General features: G+C 46.8%; 1 protein-coding gene across 6 annotated transcripts; it reads right to left on the bottom strand.

The window, feature by feature from the left end:
* Nucleotides 1-502: 502 nt before the first annotated feature.
* aamp (angio-associated, migratory cell protein) lies at nt 503-7,472 on the bottom strand. Of its 6 annotated transcripts, none has more exons than XM_018735443.2 (13): nt 7,231-7,472; nt 7,032-7,075; nt 5,966-6,530; nt 5,498-5,638; nt 5,286-5,405; nt 5,014-5,153; nt 4,775-4,919; nt 4,587-4,670; nt 4,384-4,499; nt 3,045-3,139; nt 2,834-2,924; nt 1,039-1,193; nt 503-864 (listed from the first exon to the last, which is right to left on the bottom strand). In XM_018735443.2, exons 3-13 carry the CDS (start codon nt 6,054-6,056, stop codon nt 789-791), a joined length of 1,254 nt encoding a protein of 417 aa, XP_018590959.2. In that variant the 5' UTR covers nt 6,057-6,530; nt 7,032-7,075; nt 7,231-7,472; the 3' UTR covers nt 503-788. The 6 variants fall into 6 exon arrangements, with proteins under 6 accessions (XP_018590959.2, XP_018590962.2, XP_018590958.2 ...); XM_018735446.2 differs by having other exon boundaries at nt 5,966-6,199; XM_018735442.2 differs by having other exon boundaries at nt 7,032-7,472.
* Between the last annotated feature and the right edge of the window lie 3,269 nt (nt 7,473-10,741).

Raw genomic sequence — 10,741 nt, 5'->3', positions numbered from 1 at the left:
TCATCAAGCATTGATCATAATCATAGTGACCGAGTACTGATCCTACCAGCATTATTCCATCCTCATTCACCAGTAGAATGATATATTTTTAAATGCATTTTCAAGAAAACAGCACTGTGAACAGCAGCTGAGCAAAACCCTCTTTTCTCATTACGCTCAATGCCTGCAGAGGGGCAGGAAAGAGACAGGTAGCCACTGGAGGCACAAATAAAATCAGCCAAGAGCAGGGTTTAAACTTTTAATTACTTCTTTCCCCCTCCAGAAAAGGGCATATTTACACAGAGTCCCAGAAAGCATGAACACAATTCATTAAGGATACTTTGAACCATTACCTTCTTCAAAAATGTGACTGATTTTAATTCTCTTTGCTTTTCATTAAGTTATTGCGTTGAACACATTTTAAACAGATAAAAACTGGAATCACACTTAAAAGGCACAGGTGGGTAACCCTTTGTAGTAGCCATCAATGTCAACATAATTGCTCAAACCAGCTCTCCATCTCTTCAGTTTACCATATTTCCTTCCAATTTTATTTTATTTTTTTTTTTCTTTACTTGAAGTGGTTGCAAATGGTACAATTACTGATTATGGTTCCCCTTCTCAAGCGGAAGGAGACACTTGGTCAAACCGAAACCTGGGACTCATCACTGAACTACAAATCACTAACCAAACAAAGGGAACGTGTCTCATTGTAGAGGTAAAACGTCATAATAAAACAGATGACAGCAGCGCTGTAGCTAGTGGTTGCGTGGAGGACCCAAGCTACGGCAACCACACTTCTTCCTGTTCTACCGGTCAGGTCTCTGCAGACAGAAAACTTTGGCCTGATGATCTCCAGATGCGGTGACTGCCAAGGAGGCCTCCCTATGGAGAACAACGTGAGGAGCATCAGTGGAGGATGGAGACGTGAAGTGGTAAAGGTCGACATCGCAATGAGCCAAATGGAATGTCTTCATCTAGACATTAATGCTTTAGTCCCCCCACACTTAATACTCCACTTTGACTTGAAGATGTGAAGGCGAGGGACAGAGGACAAACCTGTTGAGCGTGAAGTCAAGAATTTCAGCAGTGTGTCCCCGGTACTCAGACACCACGTTCCCCGAACGGGCGTCCCACAGCCTGACAGCTCCGTCCAGACTGCAGGTGGACACCATGGATGATCCCTCCTCCCACTGCAGCTGCACAATTCCAGCCTGCAGAGTTGGGGGGCACACACTATGTGAAATCCAGCCAGAGCTGTGCTCGTCCTTCAGGACAAACAACACGCACGCTATCCGCAAAGAAAGCTTTGGTGTTCTTAAGACTTCTTAGCAATTCCAATACTTATTGTGTTGCCAAAAACTTTGAAGTTGCATGTTGTTGTTTACAGTCTTCTAGAAGACAGGGATCATGAAGGGAAATTTCCTGAAGGTAGACTACAAGGCAGTAAAAGGTGGTGTAGGATGTTTAAGTTACACAAAGCCTTCAGCATAGCAAAAGGATATAAAAGACTAGCGTAAGAGGTGATTTGGGTTATGAAGATTGAGAACATCTGTGAAGAACTACTATAAATAAGTATCTGTTGAATCCAAGGTGTTACATCTCATCAATGTCTCTAAAAAACAGGGATTCACCCCAACACAAAGCTTGAATCCAACAGAATAAAAATTCATGATACTAACATTACAATCATGCTATTCAATAAAAATCCAGCACTTAGCCCTAAAAATGTGTCTTACACACATAAACTCTAAAGCTGGTAATGGGAAAGATACAAATACAGAGATTATGAGGTATAGCAGGCATAGTCACTAAATAGTACACTCAATAAGGTACCTTTGTACCATGTATACCCTACATTTACAGTACTGTCCAAAAGTCTTAGGCACTTAGATGTTTCACAAAAAATTTGTTTTAGAGTTATTCAATGTCTTCTGAATTAGTGTCAAAGAGAAGGAACATATTTTAGACTTCCAAGCATTCCTTTTGCAAAAAGTTACAGTATTACAGTAAGGGTTTTGTATGTCAAAGAAAGTACGTACACACACACACACACACACACACACACACACACACACACACACACACACACACACAGTCTAAGACTGCTTGCCCTGAGTGGGGTGGTGGCGAGCCGGAGCCTAACCCGGCAACACAGGGCGCAATGCTGGAGGGGACACACCCAGGACGGAACGCCAGTCCATCGCAAGGCACCCCAAGCAGGACTCGACCCCCAAACCCGCCAGAGAGTGGGACCCGGGCAAACCCACTACGACCCCGCTCGGGACAAGCAGTTGTGGACGATGGATGGTTGCTAAGCTTTGTAGGAAGTTTATTAAGAGCATCATTTTTGGAAACATTCTTACTTTTACAGCTTTTTTTACCCCAGCAAGTGCCAAAAACTTTTGCACAGTTCTGTACATTTGTCCCATTTAGCAGACACCACAAGTTGCTTCAGAGAAAAGTGTCTCACTGCCTACAGTTATTACCCATTTATACAGCCGGGCAATTTTTTTACCGGTGCAATTTAGCATTAAATATCTTGCTCAGGGGTACTACAGCTGGAGATGAGATTTGAACCTATGACCTATGGTTCCAAAGGCAACAGCTCTGTTCACTATACCACCAGCTGTCCACTTAGCTGTACAATAAGCTAAGCTCTGCAACCCAATTGACTATAAAATAAGAAACAGATGCAAGTGCAATGAGACACAGAGCTACATGTTTTTCTAATGGCACCCTGGACACTCCCTAGTATGTGCGCTGACTTGTTGTAGTTGTATCTTTATATTCTTTACAATGCTCTTCACACACCTAGACACTAAGCACAGACAGGCGGTTTATAGCCATTTACCTCATGCTGACACCTATGCCTCAAGCTCTGAGCGGACAGGTCATAGATGGCCAAAGTCCCATCCAGGTATGCCACAGCAATGAAGGGAAGCCTACGGACAAAGTGCCACCATCAAAAACATTAAATGTAAAAAGTTAAAAAACAAACACAGGCAATTAAATCACACGGATGAACGGCAAACAGTGACGGTAGCACGAGGCTTCCCACTTACACGTTGCAGAATCCCACAGATTCTACAGAGTTGGACTCGGCCTCATCCTCCTTGGAGTTCTTCCCCTGGCCATCCTCAGAGAACACCCCCACAACCTACGGAGAGACGATATCGAATTCAGAGCCACTTATGTCTCTGTAGAGTAGAGCACAGCTGGCTGTACTGCCATTTCTCAACTTAATATAAACAAGGAACATTATCAGGACACTTAACAGGACAAAGAATGAGGGCACCTAAGGACAGTGGACACTTGGAGAGGAGAGGTTCTAAAGATAGAGCAAGAAGTTCACATCCAACAGCAAAACCATAATTCCAGGTCATGTAAATGATTTCTGCTCCCCTGCCTGCATTACTGCATCAGTTCTGGAAATAATTCTGGTCAAGACAAACAGTTGCAAAACTCATAAGATGCCATCAGCTAAAAAGATTAGGCTACACAGTGCTTTGAGATTTGAGATGGGAGTAGGAGAAAAAAAAAAAAAAAATTTCACCTACATGTATTCATTTAGCTAACACTTTCCTCCAAAGTAACTTACAACGGTACTAGAACCAGAATTGAGATTCAAACCTGCGACCTTTAGGTCCAAAGGCAGCAGCTATAACCACTGAACTACCAGCTGTTACCACCTCAGGTAAATCATTCGGAACACTGCAGTACAGACACACAATAAACAAGCTTTACAGTGAAACAGTGTAAAGTTTTACTCTAAGTCAAAAGAATAAATCACAGACCTTCTTCATAATGCAATATCTATTATTTATTCGCTTAACTGACGTTTTCCTTAAAGGCAAATTACAATATTTGTGCACTAAACTATTTACAATTTACCCATTAAGAGAACTGAGTACTTTATACAGAAGCAACTGGGGATAAGTAGGTTGTTCATGTGCACAGCAGCAGGACGTATTCGAACCAAGACAACAAAATAACAGCACCGCAACCTATACCACCCACTGCCCCTTTATTACATCGCCAGCGACATTAAATATTAAATGAGTTGCTTCTAAAACCGTAACATCTTTTCAGGTTCAATTAAATTGCTAACGTCCAAAGATATGTCTCCTTTTCGTTTTATTCCTTCAAATTCCAAAAGAACAAACTAATAAAATCATTCATGTAATACAACTACCTACTTATCACATAGTCAAGTTTTTGGTAGTTTGAAGGAGAAGCCTGAAGACTGAGCGCATCAGCGGCAGTGTCATGTAAAATACTACAAGCAAAATGAAAGTTTCCAGACTAAATGCTCCTAACAAGCTGAAATTAACCAACTCAGAGCAAGCGATGATCCTGTCAGAATGCTTGGGCTTTGTGCTCGGTCAGAGGAGTGGGACCCACCTTTCCAGTGGCTGTGTTGATGAGCTTGGCTTGGCTGTCCACCGACCCAGTCAGCACCAGACTGCCATCTTTGTTGCACGCCATACAAGTCAGCGCCCCCTGGTGACCATCCTGACCTGCCCAAACAAACCCGAGCCACTTCCACAAGCTACCCAGAAACATTAGGAAGAGCATCTCCAGGAGGAAACGCAGCACACGCTTACCTTTAATGACGTGGATGGTGCTGCCCTGTTTGAGGTCCCAGAGCCGAACTGTCCCATCTTCATAACCAACCGCCACTCTCTTACCTTCCAAATGAGATGACCGTGACTGAGAAACTTTTGACGCAAATCTCTAGAGAGCTATGATTTTTGTTTAGTTTTCAATGTTTAATGTTCTCGTGGTCTCTTACCATCTGGCAAGATCTTCCCGCATGTCGCCTGGCAACCAGGCCCCTGGAAGGTCTTACAGTCCCCACCTGGTATCTTCCACATCCACACGTTGCCATCTGCAGTGCCCGCAAGCAGCACGGGTACACAGGGGTGCCACTCCATCCACTAGCACAGCAGACGGGTGGTGGAGTTTAGCACAAGGTCCCACAACTGCAACCCATCACCACCATACCTTCACTAACATCTCCTTACAACTTACCTCAAGGTCCCCCACCTCAAAGGACCAGACCTCTTCCTTAGTCTCCACCTTCCACACCTTGATCAGACCACTCATGTCCCCAGTGGCTACAAGCTTTGAGTCATGACTGAACAGAGCACAGGTCACCGAGTCCTTGTGACCTGGGAGCGTATCGAAAGTGATCAAGAGGAGACCGAAAAATAAAAGAAATAAATAAGCGAGACGAGTACAAGGTTCTGAGGTTTAAGAGTTACTAAGTGGTGCTGATAAAGAGCAAGCCCTTCATGGCCCACCTGTGCACTCAAAGACCACCTCTCCATCGCTGACTCTCCACACATAGGCTTTGTCATCCTCTCCACCAGTCACAGCCAAACTATTTGTTGTTGGGTCCACATTCACGCAGAAAACAGAGCCTGGAAATAAACAGGCATTCATGCGTCAGTTCATCTGGACAACATATCATACGCAGGCCTGAGTAAACGGAGACATTTCTTCGGTTAAGTACCCGTGTGTTTGGAAAAAGTGAGTTCGCTGTCATCCTGGGCCGCCTCCATGTCCTCGTCCTCCGTCTCCCATCCTTCGTTTTCGTCCTCTCCGCCACCAGCCTCGCCAAAGTCCACATCTTCAAACTCCCCGGCCAGGTCGTCTGGACAACGGGGGAAAAGCAACACGCGAAATACATCACATGCACCACACAAAGACAAGTGACACACCACTGTCCCATGATGACTGGAAACCCTGATCAACACCAGAATTCAAGTCCAAACTCATGATGTTTCATAAAGTGCTCAGCAGATAAAGCAATCAGGTTACATTAACACTGATCACCAACTTTCCTAAAAACAATCCACTAGTCTAGATGTAAAAGTAATAAGTGCGTGTACATAACTACTACTTAGTCTAGGATTAATACGCAAACACTGACACACGTGACATAGACACGTCATCATGACAACAGAGTTAAACTTAGTACCTGGCGTGTGCTCTGTTTCGTTCAAGTCGATAACTTCGATGATTTCCTCGTCCCCGTGCAGCTGCACTGTCTCCTCCTCTATGTTGTCCATCGGCTCTCCAGTGTCCCCGGTGTCTCCGCTCCACTTACGTGTTTCTTACTTCGCGTTTTTAATTAATTAGTAGCTAAGCTTGTTAGCCGAGGCGGCTAGCCCACAGCACAGGTACCCCTCTCTCTCTCGTCTGCAAACCCTGCCTAGATATACCGTGCGGAACGCACATAAATATTCCTCAAATTTTAAAAGGACATTAAAGGCAAAAACCTTTTGTTTTTAAATTTAAAAAATTCTTTTAAAAAAATCACTAACGTCAAACAAACACATTAAGTAGCGCAAAATCAACATCACCTCACTAACTCACGTGCCTAAAGACAAATTTAAAGCTAGTTTTCCACATAGATTGGCACCCGAGCGCACCAATCATAACAGCGGTTTTGAATAGGGACACGAGGATTTCGCGACTAAGGAGGTGGGACTTCCTCGCTGTTGTTCCATGTTCGGTTGAGAAAAACCGGATGAGGTGTCATTCTGGGAAATGAAGTTCATTGAAGTACATAAACTCCATACACTTTGTATGCGCCGCACGCATAAACCACACAGAAGAAACGACATGATTTATGTCTGTTAATAATTTAAAAGTCCAAAGTAATATATTTTAATTAGATTCTGTTTCTTGTTGGAATCTTTCACAGGCTGCAGACTGCAGTTCTTAGGTCTAAATTTAAAGGTATTTGTGTGAAATTGTGCAGTTAATGAATTATATACCCTGAATTCTCATACCTGCTTCACGCTGTACTTTTACACATATATTGTATTTTTTTTCTGACATTTTCTTTGGAGAAAATGAGATGCTACTATATTAAACTTAAACCAGATTAAGTGATTGAATGCTGAACAAACTGCAGTGCAGTGTTTTGGGATGTCACCGTTTGTTTATATAATTATATTTTTACTTTCATATTGCTTTTACTTATATAATATATAAGTAAACTCTAAACATAAAATAAAATGAAGGTGTTCCACACCTACCTTAGCATCTGTTCACCATGCGCAGCGGTTAAATTCTGAGATAACTGAGTAAGTAAAAATTACACCGTACAATTTACTAACTCGGAGCTGCATTAAAATTTTAACTTTAATTACTGGAATATTTTTTTTTTTTTTTAAATGAAGCAAAAATGTAGTTTTTCTGCAGAATACAACACAAAGTGCAGTCCCGATTGTTTACCTGAGTCATGTGCAGCGTTCCTTGTATTCCTGCCACTTCCAGCTTTGTTTACTCTGTTCTCTTCGGTCCTCATGGTAACGGGACGCCTTTTTTTTTGAAGGCGTTATTAGACTGAGCGGCGCTCACCGGCAGGGCAGCGGACACGGCGGGGAAACTGCGTTAAACTGCGTTAAACTTTCGTCCTGCGCCTCGTCCTGTTTGGTTGCTCTTTACTGACATCTACCGGCTGGTTGCGGAAACACAGTTTGCGTTGGAGCGAACACATTTTTGAATGTAGAAATTTCAGCGTTTGTTGGAGAAAAAAAAAAAAATACAAAATATATATTTTAAATTTCAACTCGTTATTATTGCAACCGCATTCAGAAAATATTACACTCGACAGGGGGCCCACACTGTCTGAAGCCGCTTGTCCAGAGCGGGGTCGCGGTGGGCCGGAGCCTAGCCCGGCAGCGCAGGCCGCAGGCAGGGGACACACCCCGGGCGTCCGGGACGCCAGTCCATCGCAAGGCATCCCAAACAGAACTCGAACCCCAGGCCAGCCAGGGAACGTGAGCAGACCCCCCCCCCCCCCCCCCCAAAGCTGTATACTTTCATCAACTTTTAAATTTTTATTTCTAACACAAGCTAAATGCGTTTATATGGAAATGCACGCATTTAGAAAGTATTTCTTAAAAAAGAAATGGGTTCAAATAAAGAGTGAAGAACCTGTGATAGAGTGTAGCGGACGCCGTATAACGGCACTGTAACAGACCGGGCGCTGCAGTTACCTGTACGGCCGCTAGGTGGCAGCACGCGCTCATGTGCCATTTGAATGAATTATAGAGCATCATTGAAAGAGAGCACAGCAAGAAAAAGGTGTAAAGCCAGCAGAGTAAAAGAGCACCCAGTGCTGTGTCAGTCAGCAACAAGAAAAGACACAGATTCCCTATTATTATATGCACATGTTCGTTGTTGGTTCCGAGAGGCAAATAGTTTACTCCTGCCCGCGTGGTGTAAACAGCCATCTTCGGATGCCCGCGTCCGAGTTGTCTGAATGACCGTCTCACGGCTTCTCTAGAGGAAGGTAAACACCAGCTTTGTAGAAAGAAGCCACGAGTGTTGTGACCTCTGCTCCTGCTCTGATCAACGAGTGCAGATCCACACGCGACCGCTGCCGAAAGCAGCGCCCTTCAGAGCGATGGCAGTGTTTCGGCACGTGATGTCATTTTCCGCGCGGCGGTCCAACAGCGGGAAACCACTGCTTTCCATCCGGAGCACATCTAAAGCCCTTCTTCATAACCGCTCGCAGCTCCCTTCTACCTGCAGCGCATGGGAACCTAGTCTTTAAGAAGACAAACATGCGAAGTACTTAAATACTGTATTTAGAGCAGCTCGGCTCCTCGCGCCGTTCCCCCGACACCCTCTCCTCCAACATCACAGAGCGTCTGACACTCCTCCCGTGTGCAAACTCAAATCACACGTATTAGCGCGTAACGTGGTAAATGCCGGATCCGTGGTTCAGACCCGCGGAGCGGATTGCTGGTAAACACGTTCACGCGTCACGCGAAGCTGGCGAGGACGTGAAGGAAGGGCTGGGACTCTTGGGGGGGGCGGCAGCGCCAGGCCGACACGGTGCGGCGGCGCCGATGCGATGCGGCCTTCGATGTGGCTGTGCGCGGGTGCGGGAGGCCCGAGAACAAGAGACTCCCGAGCGTTCGTGTTCCGTTTGCGAACGTCCCCGAAAAAGGGGCCTCCACCGGCGGGACCTCCAGTGGCCAGCTTGCGTGGACCGGGTCCTGGCGCCGCCGGGCCCGCCCACACCTGTCCTCGCTGAAGGAGGCCTAGCGCCGGCGGCTGTGCCCCGTCTCGTCTCTCCCTCCCACACCGAGGGCGACGCTCCAACCCTCACGAACAGGCCGCTTGCCCCGCCCCTTTTCGCTTTGGCCTCCGAGGGAAAGGGTGCGGCGTGTTCTCGGATCTCTCCGCAAGCCCGTCCGCCTGCTTGCCGGAGGTGTCGCCGATGAGAGCACCTCCTTAAAGCGTGACGAACGCTCGGGAACGCCACGCGGCGGACGGAGGTCCTCGTCGCGCAGATGAGGGGCGAGCGGGAGCGACGCGGTCGATGAGACCACGCGGAACCAGAGCGCTCCAGTCCACCGCAGCCACGCGCACCCCCGATCGTGCGCTTCCTCTCCCGATAGTAAATGATCCATCTTCCGCAGGGAACACTCCCGTCCCAATAACGGCTCCTATTAATCAACCGAGGGGCACACCGGAGCAGGAAGGCAGCCCTTCCAGAACTTTCTAAGCGCGCTGCAGACAGGGGCGGCTCTGCAGGAAGTTCGGTGCGAGGCAGATGTCGGTGGGGGGAACCTTGGATGACCTTTGAGATTCCTAGCTGGAGTAATTACTCTGTCGCTAAGGCAACCGTGTTTTCTAAAAGGGGGAATTCATGGCTGCGGCCCGAATCGCCGGCAGGTTCTCCTCTCCAGAACTCCTCCAAACCCCCTGATCTGCCAAGGAGGCGTCAAAACATTCGCCACCGAGGCTGTTTGAACGCGTTCCAGGTATTATAACGTGAGCGCGTTCGCTTCGGCGCGCATCGCGTTTCTCGTGCTCGCGCCACAGCATTCCTTCCATTCACCATGGTAATAATTCATTTTTACACCGTGTTAAACTTTGCAGGTGCTCAGCAAATGCATTCGGTTGCAGTTACGCAGGTTTGCTTCACACAAATGACACACAGATTCCGTGCAGACAGACCGAAGTTACCCGGATTACCCTTACATGGATCACACACCTGACATTAAAGTCATTTACATAGGTGATGCATTTTAAAAATTATGCAAATGATACGTTTTCTAATTTATAGCAACGCAGACGAAGTGCCGTTATACACTCTCACACGCTGATTTCACCTTTTATTCCTTAAATTCACGGATGTTTTGTGTGCAGCGTTACCCCCTCCACCACCTTTACACCCTACAGGATCGCAGAGAAGGAGACCTTGTTTACAAACAGCATCTCCTGTAAACGCATTCAAGGATTACCGCTCCTTAGTGTCACATATTGTGTATTTATTTTTAATTTTTTTACTGAGTAATTGCCCTTTTCTGCAGTTTCCAGAGGGGGGTGCAGCGGCGCGGCAGGTTTCGCTGGGTCTCGCTCTCTGGTGGGTCTGGGGTTCGAGTCCCGTTTGGGATGCCTTGCAATGGACTGGCGTCCCGTCCTGGGTGTGTCCCCTCCCCCCTGCTACCTTCCGCCCTGTGTTGTCGGGTTAGGATCCGGTTCGCCACAACCCTGCTTGGGACAAAGGGCTTCAGAGTGTGTGTTTCCAGCGGAAAGTGAGATTTTACATGAAAGCAAAACCTCACTCTAAGGCAGTGTTTGATTGACAGCGCACACCCAGGACCAGAGCGACACGGGTGTTGGCGCCCGATGGGCCGGGGCGCAACGCGGTGGATCCGGCACTCGGACACAGCGAGCACATCACGCTCGGGGCGTGCGGAAGCAGGCGAGCGCACGGCGCACG

The sequence above is a fragment of the Scleropages formosus genome, chromosome 21 (assembly GCF_900964775.1).
Source record: "Scleropages formosus chromosome 21, fSclFor1.1, whole genome shotgun sequence".
Classification (NCBI taxonomy): domain Eukaryota; kingdom Metazoa; phylum Chordata; class Actinopteri; order Osteoglossiformes; family Osteoglossidae; genus Scleropages; species Scleropages formosus.
Note: the sequence above shows the minus strand (reverse complement) of the source record. Positions and strands in the feature narration are given on the sequence as shown.

What these genes read in the sequence shown, in the direction of transcription:
- aamp (XM_018735442.2), bottom strand. Translation starts at nt 6,056, where the DNA reads ATGGACAACATAGAGGAGGAGACAGTGCAGCTGCACGGGGACGAGGAA. An exon ending in CACTTTTTCCAAACACACGG is followed by an intron (nt 5,406 to 5,497) that starts GTACTTAACCGA and finishes GTTTATTTCCAG; the next exon opens with GCTCTGTTTTCTGCGTGAAT. An exon ending in GGTGGTCTTTGAGTGCACAG is followed by an intron (nt 5,154 to 5,285) that starts GTGGGCCATGAA and finishes ATACGCTCCCAG; the next exon opens with GTCACAAGGACTCGGTGACC.